Here is a 25470-nt window from a genome sequence, read left to right on the forward strand (position 1 = left end):
GTATAATGAGTCTAAAGAGCATTTAATATAGCCTCTCATTATATCAAAATGCCAACTCCACTTACTGCAAGCTAGTTTATATTGACAGAGTCTTTAAAGAAGTATCAAAAGGCTAGAAATATTTTAAGCACACCTCTAATTCCTTTACCTGAACCTTTCTTTTTTATTTCTTTTTCTTAACATATACCCTTATTCCTGACTGACACCAGGCTTAATAAGCGTTTAACTAGAGAATGCCAAATTAAAAATATCTTGGCAAATTCAGTTTTATGCTTCATATGCCCAGGCTTCTTCAGATGTTTTCATTTCCTTCTGTAAGAATTATGATGGACGCCAGAAAACAAAATCAGTCCTTTATTTTCATAAGTATAACCACCTGAGTTGCAATTCGGTATTAACCTTTAGTAGTTCTGTGACTTTGGCCAAGTTACTGACCCTCTGAAAGTCACAGGTGAAAACAGCACCTACCCTGCAGGACTGTAAGCTGATTAGAGATGATGTACATACAGCAAGATGCCTGACTTTCAGAAGCAGTCAGCAAATGAAAGTTATTATGACCATTATTATAATTATTATAATTGGTTTGTAGTCTCAATGCCAATCTCTGGGATCTCACTGAACTACAAAAAAGGAGCTGAAACAGCAATCTGCATTCGTTATCAGTATTTACTCCATTGGTATAACACACTCAGTTATTTTTACTTGACCTTTTAAGAACAACAAAAAAAGTAACTGACTTTATGACTACAATTAAATTCATCGTACCACAGCTTTCACTTCCTCTTATACATTCTACATTTAGGCCTACTAGAGATAAAGATTATCCCATCAGGTAGTGGAGGGGCAAATTCTTTAATGCTTCCTGTTGCTTCTCATATGATAATCAAAACATTGTGAGAAATTTTACATACCCACAAAAAATATGAATTTTATATGAGAAGATTGAGAACTTTGAAAATCTTATTTGATTTAAACCTAAACTACATTAGTGAAGAACAAAGACAAGTTTCCCAAATCACTTATGAAATTTAAGGATAAAAAGTAGAGGAGACATGGCTCCTTCTAAGACATTAGTTTCTCTAAAATGGTAACATTTTACCTAAAATCATAATGTGACCAACAGTCAGATTCAAGGTTGTCAACTATGTTAATTCCATATAATTAAAATAAATTAGCTTCCCAGGGTTCTCCAATGCTAATGTTATGTTTATCATTTAAATTTTCCTTAAATAGAAAAATAAGAGTTAGTAGATGTAAATAACTGGCAAATAATAATGCAGACCTGTATGAATTGTTATATATATATATATATATATATATATATATATTGAACAAAATAAAATAGAAAAAACCCATTTCAATTAAAAACAGCAATTTATACAATTACAACTTGATCAAAACTATTTCCTCTAAGAAACATGGGCTCTTCATTCTCTCCAAAATTTCACTGAGAAAATGTAACAATAAAAGGGCTTATATATAAGTAGTTCTTCCTTATAGTACTCAGCTAAAATTAATGATTAATTCATCTATCTAAATTAAAAGTGAAAAAATCAATCAACAATGCAGATGTCTTTTAAGAGCCAGATGCACAGATATATTATATATTATCGCATATATCATATTCTCTATCATATACATACATAGTACCAGGAGATTAAATAAATTCTTAACTCTTTTTCTAGCTTTCAACATTGTAGGGAAAACAACAAACTGCAGTAAATTTTGCAGGTCAAAAAATGTTCTTTCACTTACCAAAACCTTACATAGAAAACCAAAAAGTCAATTCCTCTAAGTGGTAAAACATGACTTTATATTAATTTTCAATTTTTACTATCAACAACAATGCTGATATAAAATAAGAAGATAACTAAAACTTAGGCAAATACCTCTTAACATCTTATGTAGTCACATAGAAGCTGAATGAAAACACTTTATCATGAAATGACTTCATAAATAATGAGAGAATTAGGCAATTAAATAATTTACCAAGCCTTATGATATTTCAAAAATATCTTTAGTGGACTGCACACTGAAGATCTGTTGGTGGTCATCTTTCAGACAAAACAATAACTTGAGTTTATAATATGCAAAAACGTAGTCTATATTATCATACACGATTCATATAAATGATATCATCATGAGTCATTTCAACATTACATAAAATCAATCATTTTAATTTTGTTGAAATTATTATGATGATATATCTGGGATCAGAGATGAGGTAGACAGGCAAAGCTTGATCTGACCCTCATATATAAAACAGTAAGTCATGGATAAAATTTGTACATCCTCTGGTTCCATCAAAACCAAGAAAATGCTGACTCCTTGTAAGAACAAACTGCCTTCAAATGCTCTCTGATTTTTTCCAATAGTTGTAGTTTAAGAAAAAAATCCATCTGATTCTAAACAAAAACTATGTTTGGGGGATTTTAAGATGTCCATAAAAGGGTGATACTGCAATGCCAGAGGTATTAGTTTTTTCTTACAATCTCCTGAGATAAAAACACAAGCACAACATTAGTATCGCTTCTATTTCTATATTCTAAAAAGAATTACTTCCCATTTTGCATTGTTAGATGACTTATGTAAGAAAAATGTAAGCATTTTAAAATAAATGTCAAAAAAAAAAGAGGTACTGGATCCAGGAAAAGAGAGTTTGCCAAGGAACAATAATGTCATGTGGAGGGAGGGGGAGGTGGTGCAGAAGGGAAAGGAGGTCCGTGCCAAGCAAAGCTGGGGGCTGTTCAATCAGCTCTATCGGGGCTCCATCAGTGTCTCCACTCCAGCCAAATCCAGAGAAAACAAGGAGTCAAAGATTCAGGTCAATAAGCTTATAGGCGATTTGCACAAACGGTTCCTCCAGCAAGGTAAAAAACAAAGTCATATTGGTTTTTCTTTTTTATTCCGTCTCTTTGAACTCCCTGGTCCAAACACACCCTGGAAATGTCAATGTTATATACAAGAATTTTAAAAGCTCAGCTTCTTAATCCCGTTAAGAAAAAAGGAACAAGTTGCCAGTAAAGATCTCCTTCTTTATTGAACTCAAAGTGATTATGGTAGAGCTGCCTTTTGCAGATTCTGATTCCACTTGCCCAAGCATCAGAGGAGGCAAAAACATGTCATTAAAAAGTGAGGAGGAAAGAAAGCCCAACGATTGAGAAGGGTTTATGAGATACAAATAAATAGACTTTCTTAACTTAAAAAAAATGATAATAATATAAAAAGAAAATAGGAAACAAAACAGTGTATATGTTTGACACTGGAACAAATGAAAAACAAGGAGTTACTATTCCCACAACCAAATCTGTGTTCTTTTTTCTTCTTTTCAGTATTAAGGATCTAGATAATATTTTGGTTGCTTTACCTTAACATGGAAGAGGGGGATAAATGCTAATAATCTAGGGTTAAGTTTGTTACTAAAGAGAAATACGGCTTTTCCTCAGTTATTTCTTAATTTTTAAGTGAAACTACAAAGCTACATAAACTGATAGAAAGAAATGGAATGTGGGGGAGGGACATTTCAAGGAGTCTGACAATGCAAAGGCAGAAAGAGTTAAGCACAATGATAAAACCGACTCTGATAATCACATCTTCTACTCTTTATCTTTCTGATACAAGTATGTGGTAATGTGGAAGGGAGCAAAGTGACTCATATCATTCTCAAACACCCCAAATTGCTCTTTCGGAAACCACATTAATGAGCTACAGATGGAGTCTCATCAAGCCCTTGGCTAAAGGGATGATTCTGATTGGGGTTATCTGTATCTCCTGACAGCTTTCTCAAATTGCTCGTTTCCATTTCCTACTTGAACCTTTACTTTCTGCAGGCTTTTCTTTTCGGGGTATAAACAAGCATATCGTGACCATGCCTCTTCTCCCAGTTAACACCTCAGCTCTCTTCTGTGGCTCGCTGGAGCCTTCCATAGTGGTGGGAATCCAACAGGTTCCTAGAGGGAGCTGCACAGGTATGGCTCCACCTCTCCTACTCCCCAGCTCTCTGCTGTCCTCTTCTGGCTTCATGCAAAACCAGCCTCATAGATTTGGCAGATTCCACCCCAGTACCCAATATGGGAACTCATTTCCTCCCCTCAGGTCTCTGCTCAAAGTTCACGCTTCCCATCACTCTTTTAAAATCAATCTCTCTCTCTCTCTCTCTCTCACTCACTCACACACAATCATTCTGTTACCCTTACCTGTTTTGCTTTTCCTTAATAGCGCTCAACACCACCCATCAAATTACACAATAGGAGTTTGCTTATTTATTATCTGTCTCCTCCTGAGAGTGAAACTGGTTGACTTTTGTCAACTGCTGTACCCACAGAACCGAGAAGAGAGTCTGGCATATACCAGATGCCTAATATATGGGCTGAACTGAACTGAATTTATCAACAACAGAATTGGAAGCTTCTGCCAATCTAATTAAATAACTGTTTATGTCTGATTTTGGTTTGGTATCAATTACTTTTGGTGTTAGAGTTTAACCAAGTCTGAGTAACTCAGGTTATATTTTATTTCCTTTAATATCCCATGCACTTTCCTATTTTAAAGAAACTGTAATTTCTGCATACTACCTGTGTCAAATATTTTTGGATGTGTAAGAATATCCATTGTTACACTATGTCAATTTCCTTATTTTGTGGATTTCCATTATGCCCCCTTATTTTCAACCTCAATCTTCCCAGATTGAAGATTGGCTAGGCTAATAAACATCTAGGCTAATAAACACTTCACCCAGTGATTTCTCTGACCATTCTCCATATATAGATTCTAGGATTCAAATTAAGGTTTGTGTTTCTTCCAAAATTAACTTTGATGGCATCATTATCCCTTTCAGCCTTTTTTTTAGGGATGATGTCACCAGGAAATACTTTGTAAGGACCCTCACTACCTTTTCTAGATAATCATTAATAATTCAAAGTTCACTGACATAATTTCTTCAGATTTTTCTTTTTTAAAAAAGATTTTATTTGTTTGAGAGAGAGAGAACAGAGAACGAATAGGGGCAGGAGAAGCAGAGGAAGAGGGAGAAGGAGGCTCCTCGCCGAGCAGGGAGCCTGATGTGGGGTTCAGTCCCATGACTCTGAGATCATCTGAGCTGAAGGCAAGAGGCTTAACCAAGTAAGCCATGCAGGCGCCTCCTAGATTTTTCTTTTTTAAATAACAGTATGTTCTCCTAGCTTTCAGTGATAGTGACCTGACACTTCTCTTCCTGTTCACATAACCTGTGACATCCTCTTGGAATGTATTCCAAGACATGTTTATTTAATTTCAGTCATTAACAAACTTGTGTATTTCAATGAGTGAAATCTTTCTGCAAATAATTAATAATTGGACACCCGTTTTAGAACTGCTCCATGTCAACTCCACCATGAAACTTATTGTCTCTGTATTTAGCAAAGAATCACTAATATATAATAAGAGCTCCCACCTGCTAGCAGTCACCTACTAAAAGCTCCCCTGGTTGCTTTCCAGACCACCTATGTTTTAATTTATATTAGTTTGCTTAGTTCTAAACATGCATTGATGTACTTCCATGTTTGCTACATAAACCAGAGAAAGTCAGAAAACAAATCACTGAGGCATATAATCCAGTGCCACAGGAAATGTGTAGCACTTATGGACCTAGCCTTGATGTCTTCGTCATCTGTAAATTCAAGGAAATAATTCTTGCTTGTTTCCTTCCTCTCAGAGATACTGTAAGGCAAGGTGCCAAATGATCTAAACTCACTGCACAAAAGAGGGTGATGCAAATTGTAAGTATCGCTTTATATTTGCTGAAATTCCTAAAATTGAAGGATAGCAAGCAACTTTGAGAAGAGCGTCTTTTAATAAATAGAATTCATTTCATTCATTTGAAAGATGAAAAATAGAGACATGATATATGCAACTAACATAAAGTAAAAAGTGACATAAGAAACTTCAACAAAACTGTCAGGTTCCAATTTGAGGCCTGCAACTCTAACAAGGGCTTATTAAAGGTAATCTTTTCCACTTTTAATTGTGAATATTTATGACTTAGAATCATATGATTAATAATTTAATACATTTAATGTTGACATAAAATTCTGACCAACATTTTGACATTTCTGTAGAATATTACATTATAAGAGTGATTGGGATCGTATTTAATCATATGTTTAATAAAAACTAGCAATAATATTAATAAATACTTCAAGACTTGTAAAAAGGCCTGCCCTTTGCCAACAAGTAAATAGACTATATCATATGGAACTGAGAAAAATACCACGACAATAAGAACAGAATCATTTTAAATACTAAAATATCCTGTATAATGTAGCTCGATTTCAAAAGGAAGTAGGAACTTTTATTTATGAAAAGGTGTATCTTCATAGATGTACCATAAAAAAGAGTTTTTCCTTATTTTTTTAATAAAAAAGGAAACTTACAATGGCATATGATTGCTTTTAGACACAACCCAGTTGCTAAGATATAAAGATAACTGTAACTGGGTATCCTCAGTATCCTTGACTGATTGTCCCAATACCTTGTTTGGAACACCTAAGATACTCTAACCATGTTTTTGTGACCTGAGTTTTTAACTACTATCCTTTGTTTAATACAAAGAAAGCATTTGATGTTCAAAAGTGTTCTCCCTGGAACTCAGTAAAGAAACCATGTCCTTGCTAGATCTTAATCATGGCTAGATCTTTAGATGAAGAGACATTCCAAATAATCAAATTCATTTTCAAATATATAAATTTGTATTTATATATATATATATATATATATATATATATATACACACACACGCACACACACACACACAATTTTTAAGTTGTAAATGACTTAAAATAGGTGCAAAAAATATGTTTCATCAGTGAGCCCAAGCTGAAATTATTTTCCTTCAGGAGAACAGTTCTTATATGCTCCTTCCTCATGATGGTGGCATCATTAACCATTTAAATACTTCTACTCTTTTAATGCCAAACCTATTCCCTTCCCTGCAACTGGAAAGAAAACAGAACTGTGTGTCACTGAGACTAATATGTGAATTTCTACAGAAAGATTAGTTTCTAATTTTCTGGGGAGAAAATTTTCTCTTCCTATTCTAGCCAATCAACTTAAGTGAAAAATGGATGGTATCCTTACTATCACCTCAAGGGGATGCAATATCTGTCAAAGAGCTGGCTCTCTTTTCTACCAGTTCCTACTGACTTCAGTGAAAGTCTCCTGGCCTCCTATTTTATGAGAGTAAAATAATGAATTTCTTTTCCTATTAAATAAGGTAATAGCACTTTCAATAGTTACAGTCATATTTATCCTGCAAAATATTAGGTGAAAATGAAAATTCTTCTTTCAACCTATCCTTACTTTCTAATTTCAAACTAAATATTAGAAACTTATTTTTATAACATATAATACATTAACGATATATTTATGTATAATTTTATATTAAGTTGTATTTTAATTATGTACATAATTACATATATTTTCTCCTAACATACTACTAACTTAAAATTTGGAGTTCTATATTTTTACACTAAGCAAGCCCTTAATCAATGATCATCCCAAAATGTAATGTGGTATCACTACTGCCTCTCTGGATTAATTAAGTTGACAAAAATGTCTGAATCCACATACTACATACTACCTCTTTTTACAAGAACAAGAAGGATAAGTGGTACATGCTAATAACTCTTGGTTCCTTTTATTTATTGTGATCCTGTAACATAAGGCAGGTACTCTATGATACATTTAAGAATATATTTCCTGTCAAAGAAGGAAAATGAAATCTCTTTAAATATAGATTTAAACACTCCTTATTTCAAGCCAGCTTTTACATGTATTGTTGTGGCTACTATAATGGTCCTAGCATCTAAAACAAGTACAGAAAATATTAATTTGCCCTGAAATCTAAGTCAACATTACCAACTACTCAGTCCATACCATTCTCATTTTCAACCAAAAGTCTCCCATGCAGGAGACAGGCACCAGGTTACAAAGTCACTGTGAGGTCTTCAGGAGTTAATGGTCAAGGAGGCTTTCTAAACCTCAGGGTAGCCAGATGCTAGTGCTGCCATTCCATTTCCACAATTTTTAGGGTTCTACTGACCATAGGGATGAGAATTGGCTGACTTCTTTTGTTTCTAACCACCAGCAACAGGAGAAAGTCATATGGAAATTTGAACAATGTGTATCAAATGGATAGGTGTAAAAATAAAAATAAAATAAAATAAAAATGGCATATACACACAGACATATAGAGACACACAGTCATGGTAAAATACACTTAAAAAAAAAAGCGGCTCTTTAAAACCAATAAAGTGACCCAAACACTTGTGAAACTGTGCATTGGTGCAGGAGGCAAGAGAAGACCCATCTCATTTGCAAAGACAAAACAATTAAATTAAGAGAATATATTTTTTAAAAATCATGAAAGACCTTTAAACACACTTTTAAAAAAAAAGCAAGCAAGTGAGTACATGTGCCTAATGAAGACGGGTTACTGGGGAGGCCACCTGGCTCCAAGTTAATGGTGGAAATAAACTGAGATGTATTGTCTCAGGTATTTCTTCCAACATAATGTTAAAGTGTTAAAAGAGTATCTAGGGTGGGAAAATCGCATGTATTTTCTTATTTAACGGTATCTTAAAAAGCACCATCCTCAGTTTTTTTTTTTTTGTTTTTTTTTTGTTTTTTGCATTTTTTTTTATTATTATTTTTTTATATTTTTTTTATATATTTATTTTTATTTTTTTTTAATTAACTTTAATTGGTGTTTAATTTACCAACATACAGAAAAACACCCAGTGCTCATCCCGTCAAGTGTCCACCTCAGTGCCCGTCACCCATTCCCCTCCAACACCCGCCCTCCTCCCCCTCCACCACCCCTAGTTCGTTTCCCCGAGTTAGGAGTCTTTATGTTCTGTCTCCCTTCCTGATATTTCCCAACATTTCTTTTCCCTTCCTTTATATTCCCTTTCACTATTATTCATATTCCCCAAATGAATGAGAACATACACTGTTTGTCCTTCTCCGATTGACTTATTTCACTCAGCATAATACCCTCCAGTTCCATCCACGTTGAAGCAAATGGTACTCAGCAATTAGAAACGACAAATACCCACCATCCTCAGTTTTGAAAGTCAATGTCAAACACCTAAAGCACTTTGTTTGTTTATTATTAAGTTAACTCTATGCCCGCCATGAGGTTCAAACTCACAACCTTGAGATCAATAGTCACATGTTCTACTGACTGAGCCAGGCAGGTGCCCCTTAAGCATTGTTTTTAAAAGGAGTGAGCCAGAACCTTGGGCTGGGACTACCTGCCCTATTCAGTGCTTATATTCAGTGCCTTGCAAGCAACTGACATTCAATAAATACTTGTAAAAGAATAAGTGAATACATGATGAACATAAAATATATTAGAGGGCAGCCCCAGTGGCTCAGCGGCTTAGTACCGCCTGCAGCCCAGGGTGTGATCCTGGAGACCCAGGATCGAGTCCCACGTCAGGCTTGCTGCATAGAGCCTTCTTCTCCCTCTGCCTGTGTCTCTGCCTCTTTCTCTCTCTCTCTCTCTCTCTCTGTCTCTCATGAATAAATAAATAAACTTTTTAAAAATAAAATAAAATAAAATATATTAGAATTGGCCAATCAACAGGAAAATATTTTTAAATATACAAAATGACTTATTAAAGTGGAATTACTTCTTTTAGTCCACATAATAGCATTTTGTGTTATAAAAATTCTGCAGGTATGACTCTTGAATTACATTATCAGCACTTCGAGCACTAGTATTATACTCTATCAGTGCATTTTTTAAACTTCACAAAATCATCTAAGTAAATGGGTTCACAGACTGCATCTAGCCATTAATGATTACCTTTGTTACAAAAGTATTCCACTTCTTCACAGCTCAGATTTTCAGGCCCAAATTCTGTAGAAAAGCTTTCCTCCAATGGAAAGTCCCCTTTTGAGACGATGTCTGTTTCCTCTGATGGACACTCTTCTTCTTCCTCTTCAATGGCATCTTCTAGCGGCCCTTGAAAAAGAATCAGGGACACTGTACCAAAAACATCCAAAGAAGATAGTGAAATAAAATCCTTTAATAGGGTCTTTTGATTAAAGTGGTGAGAAAAAAAATGCATTCTATGAATACACCAAGCAATATTACTAAGGGGACTCACACAAGATAATGCCACCTTCATATTCACAAGAAACAATGACCTATAATGAGAAGTGGAAGGGAACCAGTACCTGAAGTTACTGTATAGAATGCAACCTCCATCTTCAACCTTTCCTCACCCCCAATCCCAAACCCAAAGCTGCTTCTCCTTTTTTTTTTAAATTCTCTCCCGAATTGCAAAACCTGTGCACTTTATGTTCATTTGTTAGAATTAACTGCCTGGTAAAGAGTACAAGTCTCTTTTACATCGTTGTACAATTTTACCTGAGATTTTAATAAAGATTTAAAGTAATTGAATGCATTTTAATTGAACTGAGATTTTAATAAAGTCTATACTTTTAAAAATCCATCTTAAGAGTGGATTCCAAGAAAAGATTTCATTATATGTGTTTGAGGCTTGAAGAAAAATTACATATTTCTCTCCCTGATGAAAGCATAACCCTATTCATAATTAATTGAATTTTTTCTGAAATGAAAAGTAGTTTTCTAATGAAAAAATGTAATTTGTATTTATGTGATACTTTTTCAGTAATAAAAATACAACTCCCTTAGAGTGAATGAGAGTGAGGTGCTCTACATTAATGGCCCTATTTTATTGAAAGGAAAAGGAGGGCTGTAGTTGTTCAGATGGCTCTAAAGTGGACTACGTGGGGATACCACATGGCTGGTTGTGAATCTCTGACCGTCCTAAAGGAGCAAAGTATCCGACTCATCTAACTAAGCAGAAGCCTGCATTTGTTCCTAAAAGAAGCAATGTGGCATGTTATCCAAAGAACACAATTATGGTAATTTGTACTAATTGTCACTCACATCCACCGTCTCATCAGACAGGCTGACTACTTAAAAGGCTTCGGCAGTCTCTCACTTCTTAGAAATGTGCTAGGAAAATTTCAGGGCCAAAGAAGAAATCTTATAAATAATTTAAATTAGTGCACATATTACAATTTTAATCTATGTGGGGCAAAGAGGAATAGGTACATAAAAACAGTAATACATCTGATACTTTCCCAAAAAAAAGTTTCCAAACAGACGACAGAAATCATAGGACAGATTTTCATGGACAAAACTAGGTGCATGGATTTAAATTAAGGGATATCCAAGCAAAAAACTTCTTATGGAGTTTCTTTATCCTTTTTACAATTTATTTTTTCTCTTCCTCAAAATAATACATTTTAAGGAAAAAAGAATGCCTTAATTCCAAACACTGGTAATGTTTGTAATGTGCTTTCTTATCCTCAAGGTGGAGAGGGGGCAAAACAAAACAAAAAAAACCATGGATTTCTGTACAAACTACATTCAAAAGTCACAGATCTCATATAAGTTTTTATCTCCTATTCATTATTTTCAACTTTAAAAGTATAATTTTTAACTCTTAAAACAATTATGTCAAGTAGCAAGTATGCAAGGAATACATAAATAGTAATAACAAAATATTATGATCATTAAACATCCATCTGATAATTATAATTATTAATTCTAAGTAAATGAAGAATATAATAGAATATTTTCCATATTTTGTAATTTGTAATTGTAATGACAATTTTGGTCAAAATAAGACATGTAAAGCTGTCATATTTGTATTTCAAGCAAGATTTCTAAGCACTTTCTTATGTTATCTTTAAAATAATCCACCAAAGTAGGTAGGAGAATTAACACTATTTTTTTATTTTGTAGATATGGAAAATAAAGCTCAGGAAATTACTTAACCAGAATAAGGTTACAAGCTAATAAGTGAAAAAAACTGATGCAAAAACCCAAGATTTTAAAATATCTTTTATTAATATACTGTACTACTATGCAAATATTCTTCAGTAGTTATAGACACGTTCCTTCATAAATATATAAAATGCAAAAATCTTCTGAAATCCCTAACTTTTACTAGCATATTTGTTCATAGATGCTTAAAGTTTGTCTTTAAAAACTGAGAAACCTCTTGCTGCTCTAAGATTATTGAGAATATGTGTTACAAAATATTAGATCCCCTCCCCAGAAAAATTAGGAAGATTTTCTTGCAGATTTTACCAAAACTAAAATTCTTGGTTACTAATATTTAATTATTTACATAATTTATATCCATACTAAATCAGTCTACAAAGAAACTGCCTTAATATCAGTTATAATAGAATGACAATATAGACTTTTTCTGGAATATATACTCAGCTCTGAGTTTTGCTAACAAAAATAACTCTCGGGGATCCCTGAGTGGCTCAGTGGTTTAGTGCCTGCCATCGGCCCAGGCCGTGATCCTGGAGACCTGGGATCGAGTCCCACGTCGGGCTCCCTGCGTGGAGCCTGCTTCTCCCTCTGCCTGTGTCTCTGCCTCTCTCTCTCTCTCTCTCTCTCTCTCTCTCTCTCTCTGTGTTTCTCATGAATAAATCAATAAAATCTTAAAAAAAAATAACTCTTTGGTTGTAAAATAAATATTTTAAATAATTCACATATATTTTAGTAAATTTCTTTTTTTTCATCTCTGGATGTTCTTCAATTATAGAAGCCTATATATTATAAAGATAATTCATGTATATTGTAAGTATAAAATCAATAGTATTAAAAAATGCTTTCTTTTAAAAAAATTAAATTCTAAGCATACATCTAACATTCTTGGAAGGATTTTTATTCAAGATAGTACATAATGGAACAATTATTTAAAATATCCAATGACAACAAATTAGCTCTGATGGTATATCAAATTAAAACTTAATAGTTTTTGTAAAAATGAAACAGAAAGCTCATGTGAAAACTTGAAACAACCACAAAGCACCGATCTACACTTTATAGTAAACCTCCAACTAAGCCATCCATGTTATGGTTATCTATTTAGATTTATATTTTATTTATCAAAGATTGTGATAAGATCTTAATTGATATTATAGTATCCTATACTCCAGGGGCTCTTTTATTTTATATGCTGGCTATCAATTTGCAGTCTCAAGTATATAATTGGAAAGAAGCACTTATTTTCAAAACCAAACTACAAAAATCCACATGAAAGGTGAAAAATTCTTGAATTCATTGTTCTAAATACACGAGATCTCATCACCAATATTTAGACTAGTCCACAGGAAGGTGATTTCATGGCCAACTTGTATCTCTCCCAAAGCAAGTGTCAGATTTATATAACTTACCGTACTTTAAAATGAGAAATTACTAACCATTCCTTTCACCATGCTATCAGATCGGGCTCTGACAAAAAAAGGTTTCTCTTAAAATGCATAGTATTATGGTTTAAGATCAGATCTCACTCTACTCTCTATATTGCATGTTTCTTTAACAGGAAAACCTTACAGATAATTGGTGGCCGTAAACTAACATTTTAAAAGGGTAAGAGACAGTAGAAGCACAAGTACAATTAATAGCACCAATGAAGGAAGGAATGAAGGAACCTCGTGTGTATGGATTAGTGGGCACAGAAGTCCACTTCAGAAAAATCATCACACATAATTTGACACAAATAATAATATCTACTCAGAAAAGGCTCACGACTGAGCTCCATGTGCCTTCATGGAGAAAATTACTTCTGATTGAGGCCACTTGGCAGGCAAGTGTAAGGAAATCTGAATTTCAGCTCTTCGACTGCCTCTGATTTATAGATATTGAAATACAGTTGCCAAAATTAATAGTCTTAATGTGTATAAATACAAATACCTCATTTTAAAATGCTACTAATTAGCTGTACATCCTTAAACCCTGAATACAATGGGGCTATATGTCAGGCCCATAATGCTGTTAACCGTCTCTCAGAATGAGTAGGCATCCTTCCACATTTTATACTCGATGAAGAATAGATATTACTGGAAGATTCTGATGGGCACAAAGTAATACTTCCATTTTCAGAAGGGGAGATAACTGGGTACTCAGGAACCATTTGAATGGACCACAGCTATCTTTGCCCTCTAGAGATAAAGCTGAAGCTAAGAAGATTCACAACACCTGACAATACGGTGGCCGTCCAATGCATGGTACATTTGCATTTAGCCAGTACCAAGAGTTATATTACAAAAACTACACCTAAGTGTGGCAAAATTTTTCATTTAGTGGTTGTTTCAATGATATGCCTTTGGTAAAGGCACATGGGATGTCCAAAATTAAGTAGTCCTGCCTTATATACTGGTGGCATAATAATTGAATAAAATGAAGATAAAGAACTGGATGGTTAAGAAGCAATTTGAGGAATACTTACTACCCAGACAAATGAATTTATGAGAAAAATATTGCTACAATTTCAGGTGGTTAAAGAAATCCCTGAAACCCATTCATAGCCACTGGAGTAAGAGCTAGAAGGTGACAAAGAACACTTACAGGGACAATATATATATAAATTCAGAGGAAAAAAGATTAAAATAAGCAATACTATGAGGACATGCAAGAAATGGTAAGGACCAACATAGTAAATATTAAATCAAATATATGTGTCTTCCAACATATGTTGTCCCGATCAATAACTTCCTACCAAGGCAGCCCACTATAAATTAAACCAACCCTCACCTTAATGTCAGATTGTCTTCGTTCATATAAATTCAAAGCACTTCAGAATGAAGCACCCAAGAAAGAAATTAAATTATGCAGAAATTAATATACATTGCCAAGTAGGAAGAGGAGAAAGAAATGTCAAATTCTATGGTCTTGATTCATTATCCCCCCAAAGAGGTCCCTTCTCTTAAGCACTCACTGTCATTAATTTATTAAAAATTATTTTAGTTTGGTTTTGTGTGTCTTCTGATTAAAACAAGAAAAACACATTGTCATAATGGAACTATAGAAAGCATTCAATCTCCTTTCCATGCATTAATATTCTAAGCATTCTAGAGGCTGCACAAGACTAGCCACCTAGCAAAATGAGACTGTTTCAGAATACTGGGCAGCCTTGATTGCAACTGACAGGTGGGAAGAAAGTCACATTAAAATATTATCATTCCCAATAATTATATTAATCCATCATAGCGTGCTCAGAAATTCTGTTAGGTAAGTTTCTTTGGAAAACATACAAATATTTCCAACCCTTTTTATTTTGGTGCTTCATACTGTATAACATTTCAGATCATTTTTATCTTTGATAGTGTTATTAACATTAAAACTTTCATCACAAACTTTACATAACTTTACTTATGCACAGAACAAAGAATGCATACCAATGGAATAATGGAATACATTTCTCAAAATCTTAATAAATTAATGAAAAAGAAAATAATATTTTCCCCAAGTTGCCAACTTTTGTTTCATGCCCCTTTAAAGTGATTTACAAAAGATCTACTGAGACAAAGAAATGAGAAGTCATGCAAAACCTTCTAAATATATAAAACATTAGGATCTCTAATTCGGATAATTCAAGCAGTAATATATGCCATGCTTTAATTATTACATAATAACTGAGCCACATTTATCATGTGATGCTACCTTTCAAAAGGTAAATATGAACATATAAACTAGGGATGGACAAATCCTGGCTCACATTTAATATGCAATACACAAATGTGTCAAAATTCTATACTGGCATGCTATATTTTAATTGATAGGTAAAAGGAGTTAAAATAGAATTTTCATTCTAAAATTATGTTACATTTTCTACATGTGATGGAAATGAGGCAGTGGACTGATGCTTAAATTGGATGTCTTATTGCCTAAAGCCCTTGTATTCTAGCCTCATAGTTCTTTGTTAAATTCAGAATGATTTTCATAAAATACAAAATGTAAAATCTTTCTTATTAGAAAGATTTGAGCTTTCATACTTTCTCTACATAGATGGCCTGCCCGTTCAATCAGAAATGGGAAATAACAACTCAATTCTAAATTAAAAAGCAGAAATCCACCAAAGTATGCCCCTCCCCCATCTCATTAGGGAGTAGGAGCATTTCTATCTTCAGAGTACTAACATATTTTCACCAATTTCATCTGGGGTGGATTCTGTGGTTCACGGTAGCTCCTCTCATAGAGTTTTCAGCTGCTACACTCAGACTTCCTTATGAATCATCACTACCCTGTAGGCACACCTCAAAATGCTTCTCACTCGGTTCCTATTACATTTGTCTCATGCATATCCCACAGCGCCATTTAATGAGAAGGGGCAGGGAAGAGGGATCTCTTTGGACAGTGCAAATCCATACTAACTCATGTAATTGAGCTTAACAGCAAGAATAAAGCCTTATTTCTGTAGTCTAAAAAAAAAAATAGTATTTAAACGAGCAAGTTCTTCCTGCAGTCACTCACTTTTAACAATAGTTGCATCAGGGGATCTAGTAGGAAGGAAACATTTTTATTAATTTTTCTCTTATCTGCCAGAAGAATGTTGATTTTTTTCATTTGCGTTTGTTGCCTGCAGGTAGCAGACCAGAGAATCATATAGTAGAAATTCTTCTTTTTGATTAATTTCTTTCCATGTGTTACGTTATTTCTTATATATAATTGATTTGGGGCTTTGCTCATAGCTGTACATCTTTTTTATATCTACACCAACTGCTGTCCTTCAATCTAAAAAGTTGAAGGAAATTACCTGAATTTTGTTAAGTTTATTAAAAATGAGATCTGTGAATATTTAAATTGAGTTTTGAAATGTTAATGCAAAAAAGATATTAGAGAATTTTTAATGGAGGGTTAAATCTGACCATATCCCATTGTAAAAAGAACGGAAGGGGGTCAAGTTTTATTCAAATTGTTTCTTTAGGGGAAAGAAACCAAACTCTTTGATTTTATAAAAACAGAGTAATATTCTCTGCTGCAAGGTTTTGGCCATTTTTACAGATGACAGTATTACTACTTCCTATGTATAAGTCCAAAAACAATTTAAATTCTTTAGTTCTCCCTGCCCTGAAATGCTTTGCTTTGGGTACCTCCATATTAACACTGAATAAAGTTAACAAGAAAATAGCAATTTTGCTCAGAACATAGACAAACCTCGCAAGCAGCAATTCTCTTACATAGTAGCCTAGGCACTGATATCACAGGAAAAATAAAGTTGGATGAGGAAATATGACAAATTTGAGCTAGAATCTCTAATGACTACTCTCAGGAAGTAACTCAGGCATTGAAAAAATTCAGTTCATTAGTAAATGCCTTGTGCATTGACCCAGGAAGTTAGTGACAGAGATGGCATTGAAATTCAAATATTTTGTAATCAGGTCTCCCTCCAGAGCCCCATAAAGCTATTCTCAGTTTATTGAAGATGGTAACTCTATCATAAAGAAATATGGGAGTATATTCATTACTAAAACAATATATTTTTATATGATTGTGATGTATTTCAATAATAAAAAGCCCCTAATTGGTAATAAGCACAAAAGATGAAAGGCTTATACATTATTTTGTTCTCTTTATGAGACTTTCATGTATTCATTTATTCATTCTTTCTTTATTCATTTAACGAGTATTTATTGAGGGTGAAGAACACGGCAGGCACTGCATTAGGTATTAGGATAACAGCAGTGTACAAGATGGATGGCGCCAGCAGAAGGAGCCAGATAATCTAGCTAAGGAGACAAACTTTATGCACATGAGGGTTGAAATTTATTTTTTAAAAGCAGCTCCATTTTAACATGGGAATGGCAGGAAAGGCTTCTTGGACGTCCTAAATTCTAATTATTAGTGCATTTTTCTTATTTCCTCTGTTCATTTAGGAGTCTTTTTGTAGTAAAATTGAAGACCAAATCAAGGAGAGAGAATACTGAGCCTTTAAAAAAAAATCTAGACACACAACTTTAAATTATTGCTAATTATATTGTTGAAGGAAGTTTATTCTACTTGACAGTGTGAAATCCATGGTTCTTTCCTGGTTAGTCAAAGTGGGTGCCCTCCACCCTCATCCTGACAGTTAGTTTGGGGATCTGGGATCAGACAAGCAGGAATTTTTCCCCTAAGTGAATATTACTGTCACAACAGAGACATCAGATATTGCCCAGAATATGTTAGATAGTCCATTGGATTTTTTAAAGCACTATGAGTAAGAAACTTATCCACAGAGTATCTTATAAATGATATGTGGCTGATACGTACTTATTAAGTGAATTAATAAAAACTTACAACCTTATAGACTTATACACAAAATAATTACACATTTTATTTATTTCTTTTATTTGACACACAATGTTACCTTAGTTTCAGGTATGCAATATAGTGATTCTACCTCCCTATACCTTAAACTATAGTCACCACAAATGTAACTACATCTGTCATCAGACAACACTATTACAATAGCATGGACTATATTCCCTATTCTATGCCTTTTATTTTTGTGGCTTATTCATTCCACAACTGGAAGCCTGTATCACAATTCCAGATTTCCAGATATACTAACTACAAAGCTATAGTAACCAAAACAGTATGGTACTGGTACAAAAACAGACTCATACACAATAGAACAAAATAGAGCCCAAAAATAAACCCATGCTTATATAATCAATTAATCTATGATACAGAAGGCAAGAAGATGCAGTGAAGAAAGTCTCTTTAGTAAATGGTGTTGGGAAAACTGGACAGCTACATGCAAAAGAATGAAACTAGACCACTTTCTAGCACCATATACAAAAATAACTCAAAATGGATTAAAGACCTAAATGTAAGACCTGAAACCATAAAAAATCCTAGAAGAGAGCACAGGCAGTAATTTCTCTGACACTTGGCCATAGTAACATTTTCCTAGATGTGTCTACTGAGGTACAGGAAACAAAAGCAAAAATAAACTATTGGCACTACATCAATATACCCCTTCCTTAGAAATGTCAAAGCAGGGACACCTGGGTGGCTCAGTGGTTGAGTGTCTGCCTTTGGCTCAGGTCTTGATCCCAGGAACTTGGGATTGAATCCTACCTCAGGCTCCCTGCAGGAAACCTGCTTCTCCCTCTGCCTATGTCTCTCTGCCTCTCTGTGTCTCTCACGAATAAATAAATAAAAATCTAAAAAAAATGTAAAAATCAAAGCATCACCAAACTATAATCAGTAATCTTATCTGACAAAGTAAATTCTACAAAACTAGTTGATAATATCCTACATAGTTAATAACAAAGTTAAATTAGTACGAGCAAGAGAATTGATTTTTAAAAATCATCTTATTTAAGTGGAGATATAAAAAAATAGGGAAAAAGTACTTGTCTCTTGAGTCTAGAATAGATATATATCTCTCTAAAGAGAATCAAAGAAATGTATATGTTGAATTTTAAGAAGTCAGCAACAAAAGCACTAGCTGGTGGGTGCTAAACAAAGCACTCTGATGACTAATGTACTTACACAATTTCATAAGGCAAAGATTAATCAAGAATGGTCCCTAAAAGTTCGGTATGCAGTTCTTTGTCTCATATGCAACATATTTGTCTTATATGAAAACATCCAGTAGGTATAACTACATGCAGGAAATGAAAGAAAAATATCAATTCACTGCAAGGTTTTGGGGAAAATTTAATTTGAAGACAAAAATCAACAAAATATTTGCATCATGTTTGGGCCATTGTATATATAAACTTTTTTTTCTTCTTAACTAATAAAGTTTGGTTTTTGTTTTTTTTTTATCTTAACTAATAAAGTTTGAATCTGACTTCCATCTCATCAAATAGATCAATTTCCTTTTTTTAATCCTTCATTTTAATGACACCCATTATTACCCTGCTTTATTAAAATGACTCTTTACTTGTACAATTAATTGTTGATTGAACCTTCTGGGAAAAAAATATAAATAACTGCTCTTGAAATGATGCCCGACTTCGCTGGCTGATTATAGTTAGTCTGTCAGCAAACAGTGTCATCCTTAGACCAGTGGCATTAGCCTCTTCTAAAAACTTGCCAGAAATTCAAAATTAATTATCAGACTCTACCTCAGATCTAATTTCAGAAACTCTAAGGGTAGGGCTAATCTATTTGTGTTTGACAAAGCAAGCAGGTGATTCTGATGCATGTCCAAGTTGAGATCAGCTATGTAGGAATATAAATTTATAAATTTATAAAGTATATAAATATATACTTTGCCCCAGTAGCAATTATATCTATTATGGTCATTTAATAGAAACAGTAGGACATCTTGCATTTAATACGGCTTCATGCCTCAAATGTGGATAGACACCATGTGTCCTGTAGCTGGTGGTCTGAAATCAAACTACTTTTCACCTGGATAATCAATGTAGTTACTCCTGATTAAGTAGCAGGTTAGGTTTACTTATTTAGTTCTGGTTCATCATTCTCCCAAATAATCCCCAAGAGTCCATAAAATGCTCAAATTACATTGTTTCAGAGACTCTGGGATGCCATGGAATAGACTGTGGCCACTTGAGGCTGATCCCAAATGTTGCTTCTCCATACCCATTCAAGAATCCTGGATAATACAAATAGTTGACCGGGGAGTTGTTCTACTGAAGAACCCCTGATATAAGTCTGGCTATGGTATAGAAAGAAAGTCTTGATGCAAATGAGACAGCTTCTCAATTTTTAAAAATCCAGGTCTGCTGTTTGAGTGTCTTGAAGACCAAGAGCCTCAAATAGCACAGCGTTCTCCTCAATCTCCTCTTCTGAGGCTCTAGCATTTCGAGAGCTAAAAGGAAGGGCACTCTGCCCAGACAGAGCTGGCCAATCAATCAGTGGCAATCAGTGCGAAGCGAGAGGTCCCAGCCAGGTCACACACATTCCCCTGCTCATCATCCCTTGCTCCAACCCCTTATTATAATCAGGACGGTACATAACTCAGGTGTGATCTGTGGGATTTTATGGAGCAGCATCATGGCCAGCCCTCACAGCTAGCCTACATACGCCACTCACAATACTACATGTCCTAGCCCCACCCCCTTGAACCAAAGAGTCAAGGTGAGGGCAGCTACAGAAATCTGTTCCATTTTTCACAAATAGGTGTGGCTTCCTTCTCCTGGAATGCTGCCAATTTGGCCCTCCATTTGGGTTTGACACAGTAAATAATGATGAATATTCCCTGTAAGCCTGTACAGTCCTGCACACATGTTATTTGCACAGCCAGAAAAAAAAAAAAAAAAACCTCTCACAAAACAAGGCATTGTTGTGGCTCCTGTGTATTGGTTGGAATACAAATTTTGTAAGAATTTGCCTAATTTCGCAGGTGTGTATGTCATTTTCCAAATTTCCATCCTGGCAGATATCTTTCATCTGTGGGGAATTAAGAAAACCACATCTGTAGTTGCCAAAGCCTCACTCGACGAAGGGGGCTTTGTGAGTGGAGGTACAAACAAAATCAACAGTTCACTTCACTCTAATTGTGACATGCCCTGGGATACATATCAAAAGGGCCCTTTCTAACAAGTGTTCTATGTTGTCATTAAACCACCATAAAGGTACCTTGATTCAATACTTGTGAACATCTCAAGAGGCCCCAGAAAGCACTTGCCCATAAAATATATCTTCAAAAAGACTTTTACTTTATACTAGCACATTAAAAGAGTGTCTAAAGACACAGAGGCACTCGATATAGCTGTAATTTTTAGGAAGAACACTTACTCTCTGGAGAATTAGGAGAGCAGGTAGGGTGCCGGTGATAACATAGCCAGCTTATCCACACTGCTCCAGCATCACAACCGGGAGGAAGCATCTAAGGGCTCTCTTAAAAAGAAAATATCCTCTGCCTTTGGCAACAAAGCCCACAATAGAATAAAAGCAAGCACCTTTACGGGCAGAAGTTATAGGGTAAGCCAAAAGGTGGAGAGCCCACATAAATGAACTCTCCTCTGGTGGCTCACAGCACTCCAGGACTTGCATCCATCATAAACCCTGCACCAACCTCCGGGAGACACATTCCTGCACACTTCCAGCAAAAGCGTCTGTAGGGCATCATATATGGGAAGAAAACCGGGCATGGTAGCTTCTTTTCCACCTAAATGGAATTTCACTTTTTCCTTTAAATTGCAAGAGTGAAAATCCATTCTCGAACTTTTGAACGTGGCTATAAAGTTCTGGTTTCGATATGATTATATAGCTAAACTTGATGAAGGCCTAGAAAGGTCCTCACCAGCAGCTACTCAACCCTGAACACTCTCTCACTTGAACCAAAGAAATGCACATCCTCTCCCTCCAAGTAGAAAATATTTTGATATCAGACTTACCAGTATTTCCCTAATATTCACTTCATTGGCTCAAGTGCAGGGGAATTTGTACTCTGAAACCAATGGTTTCTAACTCTTGAATACATCTAACTTGAATCATCTAGATATAAATGCTTTCCTGTTTTTTTTTTTTTAGAGATTTTTTTTAAAGATTTTATTTATTTATTCATGAGAGATACAGAGACAGAGAGAGGCAGAGACACAGGCAGAGGGAGAAGCAGGCTCCACGCAGGGAGCCTGACGTGGGACTCAATCCCGGGTCTCCAGGATCAGGCCCTGGGCTAAAGGTGGTGCTAAACCGCTGAGCCACCAGGGCTGCCTGCTTTCCTGTTTTCAAATAAAGATTTGCCTTAAGTATGGATTTGTTGCTTTTTTATTTAATTTGCTTTTGGTTTCTTTTTGTTGTTCTTTGCCGTTCTTTTGTTTTCCTGTTGGGCAATTACTACTTAGAATCAGTATAGTGCAAATAGCATGAAGCAAAATAAATGGATGATATCTATATGTTAATAATCTTCACCCAGTTCAGATATTATTTCCTACCACTTCTTACAAAAATAATTCTATCAGCCCCCTACTCCATGCTTTTATGTACCTAAAACATTCTACTCTTGGCTTGGAAAAATATAAGCAAGTAAATCCTACTGGCAAATGCAAGAAATTAAATTAATAGATGGCACTGCCACTGTTAACTATAGCCCTCAGTCCGATTCCCCCCTGAGCTGTTATTACCCTCAGCTTTCTGAGAGCCAAAAGAAAGGAACTATGTACCTGTCACCCAGCACCACCTCATACCATGCCATCTTCCCCATTCCAGCATTTTTTCTTTGAGTCAGGATAACATTTGCCTCAAAGGAGTATGAAAAATATGTTGAAAACAAGCTCTGATTTCCTCTGCATTCCTGGAGGAAAAGCCTGGTGCCTATCATTGGTTCTGCCATCCTCCTCTTTGTCACCAGTCTTATCCTTTAGAATCTATTGTGATGGAACTAAACATGATTGTGAATTATTAGATCCACTCTAAACGTTTGATTAAAATGCAGACTTTTAAGCCTCACTCCCCCAAATTTAGCAGCTTGAGGATAGGACCCAGGAATCAGCACTTTAATCCTGCTTCCCCAGCTATTCTAATACAGACCACGTGTTGGGACACAACTGATATGTTCCAAACCAGTGGAAAGAGGAAAGTGAAGCAGATCTGAGTTATGACATTCCTACAACAGTATGCAGGGCAAGATAAGAGGGGACTATTATCTGTCATCAGTAAATCCATGAGGTCATTTTGTTCCTCTATATTTAGTTCTCCTTTGCTCAAGAACACCTTATCCTATCCTGGGGGCTATGTTCTATGAACTGATAAAAAAAAAAAAAAACTCTACTCATTAATTATGTAGCATCATTCCCTATGAGGCCTCCTTTCTACGTCTGAAGAGACATACAATATCAATTTGGCCAGATATTTTATCATCGCACTTGAGAATTATTCAAGTACCATATGGAGACTTGGCTGATGGAGAAGTTGTGGGGGAATTCCATTCCATCATGCTTCCCATGTTCTTTGGAAATTAAGCTGCAACACAAATGAGGCAGTTCTAAATTAGATTGTGGAGGGGATCCCTGGGTGGCGCAGCGGTTTGGCGCCTGCCTTTGGCCCAGGGCGCGATCCTGGAGACCCGGGATCGAATCCCACGTCGGGCTCCCGGTGCATGGAGCCTGCTTCTCCCTCTGCCTGTGTCTCTGCCTCTCTCTATCTCTCTGTGACTATCATAAATAAATAAAAATAAAAAAATAAATTAGATTGTGGAAATCATGACCTCTTTCTTTGTTGTTGTTGTTGTTGTTGTCTTACAGCACATGGCCTCCTATGAAGAGTTAGTGAGGGACTAGGGTGAGGAGCACAGGTAGATCTGATCTTTTTATGAGCTGTTGAAGAGTTTAGGATCAAAATGTGCTCACAGAATCTGCCAGGATTTCATACATAGCTCCTGGAATTTTCACAAACTCTTTAAAAGAAGCAATATGCGAAGTGGGGAATAAAGTGCAAAGTGTATGTGTATGTCCATTTGGCAGGGTTGCAAAATTGTGAGAGAAGTTCCTTCAATGAGGAAGTTAGAGGTAGTCTGACTGTTTTTAACACAATTCAAAGCAAGCCAAGTTGCCCTAATTTGGTAAAAGTACTTAAGAACTATACAAATTAATTAGGGAAAATATCAAAGAGGAATAATTCAAATTCATACTGTGTTGAGTTACAAATTTTTAAAGAAACCTCTCTGGGGATCCCTGGGTGGCGCAGCGGTTTGGCGCCTGCCTTTGGCCCAGGGCGCGATCCTGGAGACCTGGGATCGAATCCCACATCAGGCTCCCGATCCATGGAGCCTGCTTCTCCCTCTGCCTATGTCTCTGCCTCTCTCTCTCTTTCTCTCTCTGTGACTATCATAAATAAATAAAAAAAAAATTAAAAAAAAAAAAAAGAAACCTCTCTGTTACCACCTATAAGATATGACAACATCTTGTCTATCTAGGATCATTGAGGAAGGAGACAGTAAAAAAATAGAATGTGACAGATCATTGACTAAATCATTAAAGCTTAAATAAATTTAGAACAAAGAAGGAAAAATGAATCAATCTGATTAAAAAAACTTTCTAAAATAGGTTAGATATTAAAATCTATTTTACACCCTATAGAAGTTCATTTCTAAGAATATGTTTGAATGAATTAGGACATAAAGCAACTCCTTTAAGACCTCTATGAAATTGGCTGAAGCAACAATAATGTACAAAGAACAAGAAAGAACATTTCTTGATTGTGTGTGTGGCGGGGGGGGGACCTGTTTATCCTTCAGCTTCCTAAAACATTTAGATCTTTTCCCTGAAATGTTTCATTTTCTATTATTTGTAATAAGAACCTAGGACCAATGGCCATATCTTCATCTTGTTAATAACCACAACAGTCTCTTAGAATGACTAGATTTCCACATGGATCACAAGTTTTGTCCCTTCGCAATGCCAGTGAATTCACAAATCTTATCAGGAACACTTGCTAAAAAGGAGAAAATATCATGTACTAAGTTATCTACCTGCCCCTAACCAAGAAACACGCAAGGCACTCCACTTTAAATCATCCTAGCTTTGCCATCTCCACTTCTGAAAAGAAGAACCAACAACCAGGACAAAGCAGAGGAAGATGACAAAAATCCTAGGGTACACTGATCTTCTGTTCTATAGTCTAGATGTCTCTGTTATTTAATCATGTCAAAGAATATAAATCAAGGGCTTTAGGAGTGAGGG

At 35.2% G+C, this 25470-nt stretch overlaps 1 protein-coding gene across 2 annotated transcripts in view; it reads right to left on the reverse strand.

Moving 5' to 3' along the window:
* The window catches only part of ZFPM2 (zinc finger protein, FOG family member 2), a 459958-nt gene that overhangs the window by 351442 nt on the left and 83046 nt on the right, over positions 1 to 25470 (reverse strand). The window contains exon 2 of one of the 2 annotated variants that reach the window (XM_041768467.1): positions 9848 to 10006. In XM_041768467.1, the coding sequence (XP_041624401.1) occupies positions 9848 to 10006 (159 nt within the window). Of the gene's footprint in view, positions 1 to 9847; positions 10028 to 25470 lie in introns of both variants that reach the window. The other variant, XM_041768466.1, reaches the window with a different exon arrangement.

The sequence above is a fragment of the Vulpes lagopus genome, chromosome 9, assembly GCF_018345385.1.
Source record: "Vulpes lagopus strain Blue_001 chromosome 9, ASM1834538v1, whole genome shotgun sequence".
Lineage (NCBI taxonomy): Eukaryota > Metazoa > Chordata > Mammalia > Carnivora > Canidae > Vulpes > Vulpes lagopus.